The sequence below is a fragment of the Nicotiana tabacum genome, chromosome 2 (assembly GCF_000715075.1).
Source record: "Nicotiana tabacum cultivar K326 chromosome 2, ASM71507v2, whole genome shotgun sequence".
Lineage (NCBI taxonomy): Eukaryota > Viridiplantae > Streptophyta > Magnoliopsida > Solanales > Solanaceae > Nicotiana > Nicotiana tabacum.
Window position 1 is genome coordinate 32,646,995 of NC_134081.1, and position 17,618 is coordinate 32,664,612.

The 17,618-nt window shown below is 43.3% G+C and overlaps 1 protein-coding gene across 1 annotated transcript; it reads left to right on the top strand.

Moving 5' to 3' along the window:
- Window positions 1-234: 234 nt before the first annotated feature.
- On the top strand, window positions 235-8,483 carry LOC142166417 (uncharacterized). The gene is made up of 5 exons (XM_075225649.1): window positions 235-955; window positions 1,277-1,385; window positions 2,196-2,472; window positions 7,656-7,752; window positions 7,867-8,483. The coding sequence occupies exons 1-5, from the start codon at window positions 235-237 to the stop codon at window positions 8,481-8,483; spliced, it is 1,821 nt and encodes a 606-aa protein (XP_075081750.1).
- Window positions 8,484-17,618: the final 9,135 nt, after the last annotated feature.

Consider the following 17,618-nt stretch of genomic DNA (forward strand, 5'->3'; position numbering starts at 1 on the left):
GTGTTTCCAGATGAGCTTCCAGGTATTCCTCCAGAGCGAGAGATTGATTTTAGCATCGATTTGCTTCCAGGAACTCAACCAATATCCGTCCCTCCGTATAGAATGGCACCTGCCGAATTGAAGGAGTTGAAGGAGCAGTTAAAAGATTTGCTGGAGAAAGGTTACATTAGGCCCAGTACCTCACCTTGGGGTGCACCGGTACTATTTGTGCGGAAGAAAGACGGCTCGCTGAGGATGTGTATCGATTATAGGCAGTTGAACAAGGTAACTATTAAGAATAAGTATCCACTTCCAAGGATCGATGACTTGTTTGATCAGTTGCAGGGAGCTAGATGCTTTTCCAAGATTGATTTGAGGTCGGGGTACCACCAGGTCAGAGTTCGGGAAAAAGATATTCCGAAGACAGCCTTCAGGACCCGATATGGCCACTTCGAGTTCCTTGTCATGTCCTTCGGGTTGACTAATGCACCCGCTGTATTTATGGACTTGATGAATAGCCTATTCCGGCCATTTTTAGATCTGTTCGTGATAGTATTTATTGATGATATTCTGGTTTATTCCCGTTCAGAGGATGAGCATGCGGACCACCTGCGAGCGGTACTCCAAACCCTCCGTGATCGTAAGTTGTATGCTAAGTTTTCTAAATGTGAGTTCTGGTTGAAGTCTGTAGCATTCTTGGGGCATATTGTATCAGATGAAGGGATAAAGGTGGACACTCAGAAGATTGAGGCCGTGAAATCTTGGCCTAGACCTACCACTCCGACAGAGGTTCGTAGCTTTCTAGGCTTAGCAGGATACTATCGGAGGTTCGTAGAGGGTTTTTCTTCCCTTTCGGCACCATTGACGAAGTTGACACAGAAAGAAACTAAGTTTCAATGGACAGAGGCTTGTGAGCGGAGTTTCCAAGAGCTTAAGAACAAGTTGACCTCAGCTCCAGTTCTAACACTTCCAGAGGGTCTAGAGGGTTATGCCGTGTATTGTGATGCATCAGGTGTCGGGTTAGGATGTGTCCTGATGCAACATGGGAAGGTAATTGCATATGCTTCAAGGCAGTTGAGGAAGCACGAGAGGAATTATCCGACCCACGACCTCGAGTTAGCTGCGGTTGTCCATGCACTTAAGATATGGCGGCATTATTTATATGGTGTTCATGTTGATATATTTACTGATCATAAAAGCCTACAATATATTTTCAAGCAGAAAGAGTTGAATTTGCGACAGAGGCGATGGCTTGAGTTATTGAAAGATTACGATGTTAACATTCTCTACCATCCAGGGAAAGCTAATGTTGTAGCAGATGCCTTAAGTCGCCGATCTATGGGCAGCTTAGCACATGTAGAACCCGAGAAAAGACAATTAGCTAGAGATATTCATCAATTGGCTTCGTTGGGGGTTCGGTTAGTAGATTCTGAGGATGGTGGAGTTGTAATCCAAAACACTGCAAAATCATCCCTCATAGCTGAAGTCAAGGAAAGGCAGTAAGAGGACCCAGAGTTGGTCGAGTTGAGAGAGCGAGTTCCGCAGCAGAAGAAGCCATTGTTAGAGCTCAAGGGAGATGGGGTTCTCAGATACAAGGGTCGTTTGTGTGTTCCAGATGTAGCAGGGCTACGAGACAGGATTATGTCAGAGGCACATTATTCATGGTATTCCATCCACCCTGGATCGACGAAGATGTATCATGACATTAAGGATATGTACTGGTGGAATGATATGAAGAAGAACATTGCTGAGTTTGTCGCCCAATGTACTAGTTGCCAGCAAGTGAAGGTAGAACACCAGAAGCCCGGAGGGCTAATGCAGACTATAGAGATCCCGACATGGAAATGGGAGGCGATAAACATGGACTTTATCATGGGTTTACCTCGTTCTAATCGTAAGTTCGATTCCATATGGGTGATAGTCGATAGGCTCACGAAATCAGCTCACTTCCTACCGGTCAGATCTACATATACAGCAGAAGATTATGCAAAGTTATATATTAAGGAGATAGTGCGGCTACACGGAGTACCAGTTTCTATTATATCTGACCGTGGGGCTCAGTTTACAGCACATTTTTGGAGGTCATTTCAGAGAGGTCTAGGGACTCAGGTGAATCTCAGCACAGCTTTTCATCCACAGACTGATGGACAAGCCGAGCGCACAATTCAGACGCTCGAGGATATGTTACGAGTATATGTGTTGGATTTTAAAAGAAGTTGGGATGAACATCTACCTCTTATCGAGTTTGCATATAATAACAGTTACCACTCCAGTATCCAGATGGCTCCGTACGAGGCTTTGTATGGGCGTAAGTGCAGATCTCCTATAGGGTGGTTTGATGTTGGAGAATCTGGGTTACATGGGCCAGACCTGGTTCAGCAGGCCGTAGAGAAAGTAAAGGTTATCCGGGAGCGACTGTTGACAGCTCAGAGTCGTCAGAAGTCATATTTTGACGTGCGGCGACGAGACTTAGAGTTCAGGATTAATGACTGGGTATTCTTAAAGGTATCACCTATGAAGGGCGTGATGAGGTTTGGCAAGAAAGGAAAGCTTAGCCCACGGTATATTGGGCCTTATAGGATCATTCGGAGAGTGGGCCAACTAGCTTATGAGTTAGAGTTGCCCTCAGAATTGGAGTCTGTCCATCCGGTTTTTCACGTATCTATGCTACGGAAGTGCATTGGCGATCCTACCCGAGTGGTGCCCACGGATGATGTACAGATTACAGAGGACTTGTCATATGAGGAAATTCCAGTTGCCATCCTAGACCGACAAATCCGCAATCTACGAAATAAGGAGGTAGCTTCCGTAAAGGTTTTATGGAGGAGCAAGAATGTAGAAGAGATGACGTGGGAATCGGAGGAAGAAATGAAGTCTAAATACCCCCACCTATTTCAAAATGAAGATATGGTTCGAGATGGGACGCTACAACATAGCTCTATGTAGGCTAGCAGGTCATCAGGTAAGCTTTTATTTTTCACTTTCAATATTTATGATTTACGGTCGGTGAGGCAAATTGCTGCTATTTATAAAGATTGGCCATGTGTGGCATGCATAGTATGTTTCTGGCTACGTGCAGGTTGGTTTTAACCTAGTGTACGAAGGATACTCTGGAAAAAGTTTCCAAAGTCTCCAAGAGTAAACATTCGAGGACGAATGTTCCCAAGGGGGAGTGATGTTACACCCTATATTTTCGTATGTAAAAATGCGTCGTAAGCAAACTAATGTAGGACAAAAAAATGAGATAATATTTAAAAGTATATAAAGTAAGTTAATCATGTTACCTCTGAGGTTACAAATATTGAAGATCATGAACAACAAGTACAAAGAGGGTTGGACAGTTCAGAAGCTAAAGCAATTAAATAAAACAATGTTTCATCGAAAGTCGACAAGTTGGGAATGTTATAACATGTACCTTTGGGGTGAGACTAGGGTGATTAACATGATAAAGAGATTATGTTATGATTTATATTAGTCGTATTACATCCGTGTGTTATGTTTTTAAGTCAAGCGAGTTGTGGAACAAAAGTCGATGAAAGTCATCACAAGTTACATTCATAAGTTTTACTGAAACTTTGGGTCAACTGTAACTGAAATTTTCTCCCAATATACTTAGAGTTATGGTGTGTTCCACCCATCAAATTAAAGATCTATGAGTCTAATTTCCAACGCATTGAACCATTTGTCAATACGACATTGGAGTAGAGAGATATGTGCATTTTTGCGATACTGCGCAAGCTGCTAGGTGACAAGTAGGTGTGTCACCTACTTGCTTAAATGAAAGCCCAAAAATGGGCCATTTCGGGTCATCCAAAGAGGCCTTTTAAGGGCCTATTTTCTTCATATATTAGACTCAAAATAGAGCATAATAACCAGACATAAGCTCTGCAAAGAATCCTCCCAAAAATTTCCCACAAACCCTAATTGATTTTCTCTCCCTTTCAAGTTCCAATTGGAGGTAAAACTTAGAGTTTGAAGAACCAAGATAGGAGCTGAGTTATCCAACAAATAAGGTGAGTTTACTGCTCTCTTTCATCCATTTTTTCTTCTGTAAATTCATGGTAAGTCGTTCTATACTTGTAAGAACTCACGGGATGGTGATCGGAAGCCGTGAGTTCGAGTTATTCACTTGTAGCGGACTGTTTTGTGGACTGTTTTGTGTTGCTGTTGGGCTGCGTGTTTTATTACTATTTTGTGGAGTTTTGGAGGAGGAAGGGGGTTTATAAACACCATATAAATGTAGGGTGGTTGGCTGGTCGTTCGTCATAACATTTTCGGGTCGTTTGACACTACTACAGTGGTCGTTTTGTGTACGAAGAGATTGGGGTGTGTTGGGCTGTTTTGTAGTATTTGATGGTGTATATAGGGCTGGAAAATGATGTATATATGTTGTTATTGTTCTGTCCTTGTATTGTTGGTGTTATCTTGAAGTTGGAGGAAGGGCATATTATAGGGGAGATGCTGCCCGTTTTAATACAAAATAGGTTTGTCGTTCGTTGTGCGATAGTTGTACCTTTCGTAACTTAACGATAGTATTATTATCATTCTTGTAGATTAAGGTGCGAAGAGGTGAGTTCAACTTGGTGATTGAAAAGATTGTGATAAGGTATGTTAAGGCTAAGCCTTCCTTCATTTTGGCATGATCTCGTAGCTACATGTGTTAGTAATGAGACAAAAAGAGAAGTTCATATTCATGAATTTATTCACACTATTCTAGTCTCATAAGTTACAATATTATTCCTTATCGAGACTCTATATTCAATTTTAGTATTGTCTTCTTTCAGTCAAGAGAGCAGCAAGCCTATATATACAGTATTACAGTATTTTCATTACCATCGAGCTATAATCGATGGGCAGGCCCCTATTGGGCAACCTCTGATCAGATGGAAAGTTATATACCGAGCCTACTGTGGCCGAGCGCCTATGAGCGAGCCCAGCATGGTCGAGATACATAGCCTAGTATGGCCGAGCGCCTATAAGCGAGCCTACTATGGCAGAGCAGTTATATATATCGAGCCTTATAAGGCCGTACAATTATTTTACTTACTATATTGAAGGAGTTGAGTCAGTATCAGCAGGTAAGTATATCTCCAGATCATCTTTGACTCCCAGTTAATTTCAGTTATCATATTATCAGTTCAGTTTCAGATTTCAGTTATTTTATTGCCTTACATACTTGGTACATTATTTCGTACTGACGTCCCTTTTTGGGGGCGCTGCATTTCATGCGTGCAGGTTCAGACAGACAGACGGGTAGACCTCCTCAGTAGGTGTTTTCCGAGTTCCGCCTAATCGGTAAGCTCCACGTCTTTCGGAGTTGCCAGGACTAGAGTTTTGTGTACATCTTATGTATATCTGTATATATGTTATGGGTAGGTCGGGGCCCTGTTCCGATCACAGTACATCTATCAGTAGAGGCTTGTAGGCATATCCTGTTGGTTAGTGCAGTATGTTGGGTTTGTATAAATTGGTGGTTTGTCAGCTGTAGTAGCTATGACGGCCTTGTCGGCCTAGCTTTATATTGATATTTAGTTAGTGCTAGTTTCCATTCAGTTTTATATTTTGCTTCGCAAATTGTCTTGCAAGGTGGCCCCATGGCCAAAGTATGACATTATGTGTTCAGAGTCCCTTAGTCGCAATTTGGTACGCCAGGTTAGGTGAGGCACGGGGTGCTTGTCTCGCTCCTAGGTTCGGGGCGTGACAAGGGTAGTACTTCATGGGTATAAGAGTGGTTCATCTTGCATGCATGTGATAAAAAGTGGGAAAAATAAAAAGTGAACTAGAACTATGAACATTTTCCTAATTTTGGGTTCAATTTGTATAATGTAAAAATAGATTGAGCTTGCTAAGGGTTCCAGATAATTGTAGAGTCTAAAGAAGCGCAATTGAGGTATGTATGGCTAATTCTCTTCTTTTTTAGAATCGAACTCCTGGTGTCCGAATAATTGGTGTAAGTTCCAACTTGATTATACTAGAATTGTTTGCCCTAGTGTGTTTGATTGAAAGATTCATGTTTCCACATTGTTTTAGATGGTTACCATGTCATCATGCTATTTGAGAACGTAATTATGATTTTCCAAGCTCTTTCCCTTATGTGTGAAATGCCTTATGTGATGGTACTTATCAATATGAATGATAATGTTATTTGAACAAATAAAAAGGGAAAGACTTGAATTGTAAAATGTGCCCAAGTGCCAAGACCTACTTAATAAATGAGGTTGATTGTGCCATGTAATGAATATGGGAAAGAAATGTGAATTGAGTGGACAGTTGAAAGAGGTTATATCTCAAGTGAGATAGCATAGCCGATCGGGCGAGATCGGACACCATGCTCTACACATGGTGGCATTTGTATCGGAATTATTGAATTACATTGTGGATATGGATATGTCTCACTTGAGATGGCTTAGCCGGTCGGGCCGAGACCGGACCCCGTGTAAAAACACGGTGGCATTGTGAGTTGTGGCTTGGCACTAAATATTATTAATCTAAAAAGATGGAAAGATTGAATTGGAAACTATGTGGTCCTTACTTGGTGTTTTCTTTGTATTTCTAAGAAGTACTTATTGATTATTATGACAGCCTTCTCTTTGTTTCACTGTTTATTCTACTATGATTAGTGTTTGCCTTACATACTAGTACTATTCGACAGTACTAACGTCCCTTTTGTCGGGGGAGCTACATCTTTGAATGGATGTAGGTGGTTCCATCGCAGATAGTGCCGATCGCAGATAGTGGTGCTCTCTTTCTCTCCTCATAACAGTTTTGGTGAGCCCCATTTCTCCCAGTAGTTATGTAGTCCTTCTTTTGTATAAGTTTTCACATTTTGAGGTATAGCCGGGGCCTTGTTGCCGGCACTGTCATGTTGCTCTTTTGTATCCTTAGAGGCTCCGTAGACGTTTTTGTGGATCATGTATGTATGTTGGGGCGTTCGTTGGATCGAGTTGTATTTTGGAAACTTAACTATGGCATAATGCATACAATGAAAAATGAACTAGCAACATTTATATATTTATATAACTGATCTTTCCCCTATTTTACAAATGGTGACGCATTCCCTTTTTGGATCATGAATGAGATGGGTAGGAAAGGTTTACTAGGCTTGCTCGACTGGGTTCACTCGGTTGAGCGCCAGTTGCGCTCTCCAAGGTTGGGGCGTGACAAACTTAGTATCAGAGCTTAAGGTTTTAAAGTGTCCTAGGATGTCTCGGAGCCGTGTCTAGTAGAGCCTTTCTTATCGGTGTGTTGTCGACCACATCTATAATTAGGGGGCTACTTGGATATTTAAGAATGATACCCTTCATTATTGTTCTATATCGTGCGATAGAGCGGGACGTGAGGTTGTTTTCCCCTAACTCGCGCATTGTTCTAACTTTCAGTAAATGGCACCTAAGAAGAGAGCGAGAATTTGCCAAGAAGCCAGTGCCACACCAGGAGTGGTTGTTGATCCCTTACATGATAATGCAAGTGAGGATAATCCCCCTTCTATCACACTGCCTGATTCGTCTACTCCAAAATAGACTACCCCAGTTCCTGCACCCGCGGAGGGTGCCACAATTCCTCCCGCCAATATACCTGTTCCACCTCCAGCCCCAGCTCCAGGTCCCGGTATTTCTGATGGGGATCTTAGGGGAGCTATTCAGATGTTGACTCAGTTAGTAGCTTCTTATGCCCAGAGGTCAAATGTTGCACCCACCTTATTTAGCTCGCAAGAGGATTCTTCTAGTTCCAGGGTAAACAGGTTCCTTCAGTTAGACCCTCCAGTGTTCACAGGTACTGATCCCGGGGCAGACCCTCGGGATTTCATTTATGAGATGCATAAGACTCGCCGAGTTATGAGTGCTACTGAAGTAGAGGGAGTAGAGTTGGCCTCTTATCGTCTGAAAGGGGTGGCATATTCCTGGTGTGAAATGTGGGAAGATTCCCGTGAGGAGGGGAGCCCTCCGGCGAGATGGAGTGAGTGTGCTGATGCCTTCATAGACCATTTCTTGCCTGCCGAGACAAAGGAAGACCATGCTGTGGAGTGTGAGACCATTAAACAGGGTAGTAGGAATGTGTGGGAGTATCACATGGAGTTCGTGCGCCTGTCGAAGTATGCTGTTCATATGATCCCGACTATGGAGGCAAGAGTGCGTCGATTTGTACAGGGCCTTAGCCCTTCGGTTATTAATGAGGTTGCCACAGCTGCTTTAAATTCTGAAATGAACTGTGGAAGGATGGTGGCATTTGCCCAAGCTACGGAGGCTCGAAAGTTAAAGCTCAGGATGGAACAGGAAAGTAGTAGTATGGCCCGATCAGCGGGCAACCTTGGGGACTCATTCGGAGGTGGGAGATCAGATTTTTGGGGAGGATCATCAGGGCCATTCCAATCTAATGCTCAGTCTTCAGCTAGTGCCCTACCATTAGGGCACAGTCAGCAGCAGGGGAGTCACTTTAGGCCCGATCAGGGCAGCAGGGGGTCCCACCATCAGGGCCGATCAGGAGGGAGATTCCAGCAGCAGTAGAGGGCCCCATGTCCCTAGGTGTGGGAGGATACATTCGGGAGTCTGCTACCTTGACATGCCAGTATGTTACAGATGCAGAATGAGAGGTCATATTCAGAGAGAGTGTCGTGCATCCCGTCAGGGTGCAGGCAGGGGCACAACTCAGTCATCCAGTCCTAAAGCTGCCACATATTCAGCACACCCTCTAGCTCGAGGCTCTTCAGCACGCGCATGGCGTGGTACAACTAGGGGTGGTGCACAGAGTTCGGGAGGACCCAGCCGATTCTATGCTATGAGTGGTCGAAAGAGTGCGGAGGCTTCCCCGGATGTCGTCACATGTATATTGACTGTTCAATCTCATGATGTGCATGCCCTTATTGATCCCGGATCTTCTTTGTCCTATGTTACTCCTTATGTTGCTACGAGCTTCGGGATATAACCGGAACAGCTTCATGAGCCGTTCTCTGTATCTACTCCGGTTGGCGAGTCTATTATGGCCGCACGGGTTTATAGGGATTGTGTTGTCACGGTGCGTGGTCGGGATACCATGGCCGATCTTATTGAACTAGGGATGATTGATTTTGACGTAGTAATGGGAATGGATTGGCTTTATTCTTGTTTTGCCAAACTCGATTGCCGAGCCAGAATCATGAGGCTTGAGTTTCCTAACAAGCCAGCTGTTGAATGGGAGAGGAATAATGTTATGCCAAAAGGTAGGTTTATTTATTACCTTAAGGCCACAAAGATGATCAGGAAGGGGTATATTTACCATTTGGTTCGAGTTATGGACACCACTGCTGAGGTGCCTAACCTTGAATCTGTACCAATTGTGAATGAATTCCCCGATGTATTTTCGGATGAGCTCCCTGGAATTCCTCCAGACAGGGAGATTGATTTTGGGATTGATGTAATGCTAGGCTCGCAACCTATATCCATTCCACCTTATAGAATGGCACCGACAGAATTAAAAGAGCTAAAGGAACAACTAAGGGATTTGCTGGAGAAAGGTTTCGTTCGACCGAGTGTGTCGCCTTGGGGCGCACCGGTTCTCTTTGTTAGGAAGAAAGATGGATCGCTGCGGATATGTATTGATTACCGGCAACTCAACAAAGTCACAATCAAAACCAAATACCCATTGCCTAGAATAGATGATTTGTTTAATCAATTACAAGGTGCTAAGTTCTTCTCCAGAATTGATTTGCGGTCCGAGTACCATCAATTGAAGGTAAGGGAGGAGGATATTCCGAAAACAGCTTTCAGAACTTGGTATGGGCACTTTGAATTTTTGGTAATGTCTTTCGGGCTAACAAATGCCCCGGCAGCTTTCATGGATCTTATGAATCGAGTCTTCGAGTCGTTCCTAGACTGCTTTGTGATAGTATTCATTGACGACATCCTTGTGTATTCACGAAGTCGAGAGGATCACGACGATTACCTCAGGGCAGTTCTGCAAACTCTTCATCAACACCGATTGTATGCAAAGTTCTCGAAATGTGAATTTTGGCTTGAATATGTTACATTCCTGGGTCATGTTGTCTCCGGAGAAGGAATTAAGGTTGATCCTCAAAAGATTGTAGTGGTGAAAGATTGGCCTAGACCTACTACTCCAACAGAGATTCGCAGTTTCTTGGGTTTGGCCGGGTATTATAAGAGGTTCGTGGAGGGGTTCTCCACTCTTGCCTCCTTATTGACTAAATTGACACAGAAGATGGTTAAGTTCCAGTGGTCCGATGCTTGTGAAAGGAGCTTCCAGGAATTGAAATCAAGATTGACTTCGGCGCCAGTATTGACCCTGCCAGAGGGTACCAAGGGGTTTGTGGTGTATTGCGATGCTTCAAGGATCAGTCTTGGGTGTGTATTAATGCAACGTGGTAAGGTTATAGCATATGCTTCAAGGCAACTTAAGAATCATTAAAGGAATTATCCAACTCATGACTTAGAGCTTGCGGCGATGGTTTTTGCATTAAAACTTTGGCGTCATTATTTGTATGGAGTCCATGTAGATGTATTCACAGACCACAAGAGTCTTCAGTACATTTTTAAGTAAAAGGAATTGAACTTAAGGCAGAGAAGGTGGCTTGAATTGCTAAAAGATTATGACATCAACATTTTGTATCATCCGGGGAAAGCTAATGTGGTGGAGGATGCTCTTAGTCAGAAGTCTATGGGTAGTTTGGCTCACTTGGAGGCATGTCAAAGGCCCTTGGCCCGGGAGGTTCACTAGTTGGCCAGTTTGGGAGTTCGTCTTGCGGACTCTAATGAAGGGGAAGTGATTGTGCGAAATAGGGCGGAATCATCGCTTGTGACGGAGGTCAAGGAGAAGCAATACAATGATCCAGTGTTGGTGCAGCTGAAGGAGGGGATTCATAAACACAAGACTAAGGCCTTTTCTCTTGGCATGGATGACGGTACATTACAGTACCAAGGGCGACTATGTGTTCCAAATGTAGATGGTCTTCGGGAAAGAATCATGGCAGAAGCTCATACTTCTAGATATTCCATGCACCCAGGTTCTACCAAAATGTATCATGACCTCCAGGAAGTTTATTGGTGGAATAACATGAAGAGGGGTGGGGTGGACTTTGTGGAAAAATGTTCAAACTATCAACAAGTGAAGGCCGAGCATCAAAGGCCCGGTGGGTTAGCTCAGAGTATAGAAATTCCAATTTGGAAATGGGAAATGATCAACATGGATTTTTTGGTAGGGTTACCACGCACTCCGCATAAATTTGACTCAATTTGGGTGATCGTGGACCGACTCATGAAATCAGCACACTTTTTACCAATTAAATCCACCGACTCTGCAGAGCAATATGCTCAGTTGTATATCAAGGAAATAGTCAGGCTTCATGGCACTCCAGTTTCCATCATTTCCGATCGAGGGACCCAATTCACAGCTAATTTCTAGAAGATGTTTCAGCAAGGTTTGGGTACGCAGGTAAATCTTAGCATGACATTCCATCCACAGACTGACGGGCAAGCAGAACGGACTATTCAGACGCTTGAGGACATGTTGCATGCGTGTGTGCTTGACTTCAAGGGTAGTTGGGATGATCATTTGCCGCTCATAGAATTTGCTTATAACAACAGCTTCCATGCCAGTATTCAGATGGCGCCGTTTGAGGCCTTGTATGGTAGGAGATGTAGATCGCCGATTGGGTGGTTCGAGGTTAGAGAAGCTGAACTAATAGGACCATACCTTGTGCATCAGGCTATGGAAAAGGTTAATATCATAAAAGAGCAGTTGAAAACTGCTCAAAGTCGTCAAAAATCCTACTCGGATGTTCGTCGCAGAGACTTAGAGTTCAAAGAAGATGATTGGGTGTTCTTGAAGATATCTCCCATGAAGGGGATCATGCGGTTTAGAAAGAAAGGGAAATTAAGTCTGAGGTATGTCGGGCCGTATAAAATCATTCAAAGGATAGGTCAGGTGGCATACAAGCTTGAACTACCACCTGAGATGTCATTAGTACACCCGGTATTCCATGTGTCCATGTTGAAGAAGGTAGTTGGAGATCCGTCCGCTATTGTGCCGATTGAGACCATCGATGTTAGTGAAGAATTGTAATATGAAGAAATTTCAGTTGCTATTCTTGATAGGCAGGTCCGAAAATTGAGAAACAAGGAAATTGCATCCGTGAAGGTGTTAAGGAGAAACCAACAAGTCGAAGAAGCTACTTGGGAAGCCGAGAATGAAATGAAAGAAAAGTACCCTCATTTGTTTGAATAGCCATGTAATAGTTTTATGAAGTTGTTTCCCCTAAAGTTTGTATCGCTTGTTTGACTAATATAAATACACTCTTTTCTAGTTATATGTCCCCCATTAGGCTTCGGTTGGTGTTATTTTGCATTCTGTTGTGTCATTTAATTCTATATATGTTGCAAAGTGTGTTTCGGGGGCTCTTTGGCAGGTGGATAGGCCTAAATACAAAGGAAACTCTGGCAAAATTTTCAGAAAGTTAGAAAGTTAGGCAAATTTGGGGCTGATGGTATGTGGCATGACTGAAACTGTGTTAAGTGAACCTTGATCCTCATTCGAGGATGAATGATCTTAAGTGGGGGAGGATGTAAGGACCCGTAAAAATTTCAACCAAAAACTTGGGGTTTCGTGGTGCCAAGTTAGATTCCTGCGTTATTATAGTAGAAGTTCTTCGCGGCGAGCTTGCTCACCACGGTTCTGACTTTTTGGATTGAACAGTACCCTACGGACTGAGAGGAAAATATTTCGCAGAAGAACGCATTTCTGCAGCCCATTATGCGGCCGCATAATCACTATGCGCACCGCATAATGACCGCAGAGTGAAGCAATAAGTTTGGCCTATTTGAGGTCTATTTTGCGGTCGATTATGCGAACACATAATCGATATGCGGACCGCATATCGGTCACGAAATTCCTCCTGAGTTTCTGCGGAGGGAGTTCTGCGGTGCATTATGCGACCGCAGAACAAGTATGCGGACCGCATACTAGTTGCATACCTGAGCCGAAAGTTTAGACCCCTGAGGGCCATTTCTGCACCATTTTTTTTAATTTAAAACCCGACCCCCATTTCGTTAAAACACCCCTTATGTCTATTTTGAGCTCATTTTCTGATACTTCTAGAGTGAGAGAGAGAGGGTTCAAGAGGGAGGGCCTAATTTTCATCAATCAATCTTCAACCATCACTCAAAGCTTGGAAATACTCAAGTAGAGCACCCAATTTCTTCATCCAAAAAGGTAAGATTTCATCACCCCAGCTCTTAATTTTGAAACATAGCTATAATGGGGTACTAGGGTAATACTTCATGGGTATGAGAGTGGTTCATCTTGCATGCATGTGATAAAGAGTGTGGGAAAAATAAAAAAGTGAACTAAAACTATGAACATTTTCCTAATTTTGGGTTCAATTTGTATATTGCAAAAATAGATTGAGCTTGCTAAGGGTTCCGGATAATTGTAGAGTCTAAAGAAGCGCAATTGAGATATGTATGGCTAACTCTCTTCTTCTTAGAATCGAACTCCTGGTGTCCGAATAATTGGTGTAAGTTCCAACTTGATTATACTAGAATTGTTAGCCTTACTGTGTATGATTGAAAGATTCATGTTTCCACATTGTTTTAGATGGTTACCATGTCATCATGCTATTTGAGAACGTAATTATGATTTTCCAAGCTCCTTCCCTTATGTGTGAAATGCCTTCTGTGATGGTACTTATCGATATGAATGATGATGTTATTTGAACAATTAAAAAGGGAAAGGCTTGAATTGTAAAATGTGCCCAAGTGCCAAGAACTACTTAATAAATGAGGTTGTTTGTGCCATGTAATGAAGATGGGAAAGAAATGTGAATTGAGTGGACAGTTGAAAGAGGTTATGTCTCAAGTGAGATGGCTTAGCCGATCAGCCCGAGATCGGACGCCATGCTGTACACATGGTGGCATTTGTATTGGAATTATTGAATTACATTGTGGATATGGATATGTCTCACTTGAGATGGCTTAGCCGGTCTGGCCGAGACCAGACTCCGTGTAAAAACACGGTGGCATTGTGAGTTGTGGCTTGGCACTAAAGATTATTAATCTAAAAGGATGGAAAGATTGAATTGGAAACTATGTGATCCTTACTTGGTGTTTTCTTTGTATTTCTATGAAGTACTTATTGATTATTATGACTACCTTCTCTTTGTTTCCCTATTCATTCTACTAAGATTAGTGTTTGCCTTACATACTAGTACTATTCGACAATACTAACATACCTTTTGCCGGGGGCGCTACATCTTTGAATGGATGTAGGTAGTTCCATCACAGATAGTGCCGATAGCAGATAGTGGTGCTCTCTTTCTCTCCTCACAGCAGTTTTGGTGAGCCTTATTTCTCCCAGGGGTCATGTAGTCCTTCTTTTGTATAAGTTTTCACATTTTGAGGTATAGCCGGGGCCTTGTTGCCGGAATTGTCATGTTGCTCTTTTGTATCCTTAGAGGCTCCATAGACGTTTTTGTGGGTCATGTATGTATGTTGGGGCGGTTGTTGGATCGGGTTGTATTTTGGAAACTTAACTATGGCATAATGCATATAATGAAAAATGAACTAGCAACGTTTATATATTTATATAACTAATCTCTTCCCTGTTTTACAAATGGTGACGCATTCCCTTTTTGGATCATGAATGAGTCGGGTAGAAAAGGTTTACTAGGCTTGCTAGACCGGGTTTACTCGGTTGAGCACCGATCGCGGTCCCCGAGGTTGGGGCATATCAGATATGGAGATGTCTGTGCTTATATTCGAGAGGCTACAAGGCTTTAGAAAACTTCACTTTCTTTCTTTCTCTATCGTGCGGTCTTGTTTTATCCTAAAGTTTGAATTTTTCTTCTTTTATTCTCGCACAGGTGGTGAAAACACATACTTCAGCCGAAGTCGAGCAAGAGCCCTAAGATGTATCCACTTCACAGGGTAGGGGCCGGGTCAGGGGATGGGGCATAGGAAAAGGCAGAGCACACGCGGCAGCACCTACAATCTGGCCTTAGTGAGCTCCGGATGGTGAGATTCCAGTTTAGGTCGAGCCGATTGGACCAACTCAGGTTACCGAGGGGTTTTATTGCTACCCTAGTGCTTCAGGACGCCTTTGCTCGTATGTGGCCTTATGGAGTGTATGGTTCAGTCCGATGTGCTTCCTATGGTAGTAGACACTTCTCAGGCCGAGGGAGGAGTCCTGACTCCCGCTACTCGCACACAAAGCAAATGTCCCATGGTTATTAGACTCCAGGAGTGCTACCGGTTGGGGTGGTTCAACCTGTATTGCTGCACAGCCTGCGATTAGGCCCGTGATGCTAGCTGATGAGCGGAAGAGGCTAGATAGGTTCACGAAGTTATCTCTTCCTTACTTTAGTTGTATATCTTCCGAGGTTTCTTAGGAGTTCTTGGACCACTGTCATGAGATTCTACGTCATTTAGGACTAGTTAACTCCAATTGAGTTGATTTCACCATCTTTCAGATGCATGGTTCATCCAAGAGGTGGTGGAAGGTTTATGAGATGGACAAACCATCAAGATCACCTCCTCTCACTTGGGCTTAGTTTTCACAGTTATTCTTGGAGAATTTCATTCCACTCACTCAGAGAGATGAGTTATGCCACTAGATTGAGCGTCAATAGCATGGTAGTATAACAATCACCCAGTATGAGATGAGGTTTGTTGATTTTTCTTGTCATGCAGCTATCTTGATCCCTATTGAGAGGGAGAAGGTGCTAAGGTTCATATAGGGTCTTACCTATGGTATCGGACTTCAGATATCGAGAGAGGTGGAGATTGAGACTTCTTTTACTCAGGCGGTTGAGATTGCTAGGAGGATTGACTAGATTTGTGGCTAGGGAATGAGAAAAGGCCTCATGATTTTGGTGATTTTAGTGGTGATTATTTTGGAGGCAAGGGTTCTTTTGGTAGGGATCATGTTATCCGGCCAGTTAAGTCAGCACTTCAGATTTCACGTGGTACACCAGGTCAGCATGCTGTTTAGGGATCTCATTTCGAGTAGTAAGCATTCAGTGCATGTGACGACCCGGCCGGTCGTCTCGAGAGTTGTAGCCCTGTTTCCCCATTTTCTTCTTCTATTATGTTCTACAACTGTTATATGACTTACCGGGTTGGTTGGTTCGGGTCTGGAGTGATGTCAGAATGAATTGAGATACTTAGTCTCTTAATTGGAAGCTTAAGTTGAAATAGTCGATCGGATGTCGACATATGTGTAAACGGCCTCGAATTTGAATTTTGATGATTCCGTTAGCTCCGTTAGGTGATTTTAGACTTAGGAGTGCGTCCGAAATATGATTCGGAGGTTCGTAGTAAAATTAGGCTTGAATTGGCCAAAGTTGGAATTTTGGCAAATTTGACCGAGAGTGGAAATTTTGATATCGGGGTCGGATTGGATTTCCGGGAATTGGAGTAGGTTCGTGGTGTCACTTATGACTTGTGTGCAAAATTTGAGCTCAATCGAACGTGGTTTGATAGGTTTCGGCGTCGTTTATGGAATTTAGAAGTTTAGAAGTTCATTAGGCTTGAATCCGGGTGCAATCCATGTTTTGATGTTGTTTGGGGTGATTTGAGGATTCAAATAAGTTCATATTGGGTTATAATACTTGTTGATATGTTTGGTTGAGGTCACGGGGTCCTCGGGTGTGTTTCAGATGCTTGACGGGTTGAAATTGGGACTTAAGCAATTGCTGAGTTTTTAGGTGTTCTGGTGTTTCGCACCTGCGGTGGGGAGACCGCAGGTGAGGACCTACAGAAGAGAAGAGGAGGTTGCAGATGCGGGTAAGGCAAGGAAGGGTAGGGGGCACAGGTGCGAGAAAGGATGCGCATCTGCGATCCCACAGATGCGAGGATGGCCCGCATATGCGAAAAGGGAAAGTTTGGGTATTTCTGCAGAAGCGGACGAAGGGCCCAGAAGCGACTCCGCAGGTGCTAGACTTGGAGCGCAGGTAAGAGCCTAGTGTTTTTAGTGGGTTCTGCAGGTGCAGATATTTTTGCACAGGAGCGGTTCCGCAGGTGTGGAAATAAGGCCGCAGGTGCGAAAGGCCTGGGTAGAACATATAAATACGGGACTCCGAGATTTTTAACCATTTTCACTATTTTGAACTCGGATTTTGGAGGATTTTAAGAAGATTTTGAAATGATTACTGAGGTAAGCTCCTTGTGTCCATTTATCTTCAATAATGATGTTTTCCCATTGATTTTTCACCTAATTGGTAAGTTTTAGAGGTGAAATTTGGGTGTTTAGGGCTAGGGAAATTGGAGAGTGAATCTTGGGGATTTGGATGACCAAATGGTGTCGGATTTTGATAAATTTGGTATGGTTAGACTCGTGAGTGAATTTCTTTTAGGTTTTGTGACTTTTATCGGATTTCAAGACGTGGGCCCGGGGACCGGGTTGAGCCTATTTCGGATTTTAGCTTATAAATTTGTGTTTTCTTATGGAATTGGTTCCTTTAGCCTATATTAATTATATCGTACTGCTTGTGGCTAGATTTCAGGCATTTGGAGACTGATTCGAGGGGCAAAGGCATTTCAGAGTAGGATTTTGCGCGGTTTGAGGTAAGTAACAGTCTTAGATTTGGTCATGAGGGTATGAAACCATAGATTTTGGTATGAGGTGATTATTTTGGAGGTGACGAACATGCTAGGTCA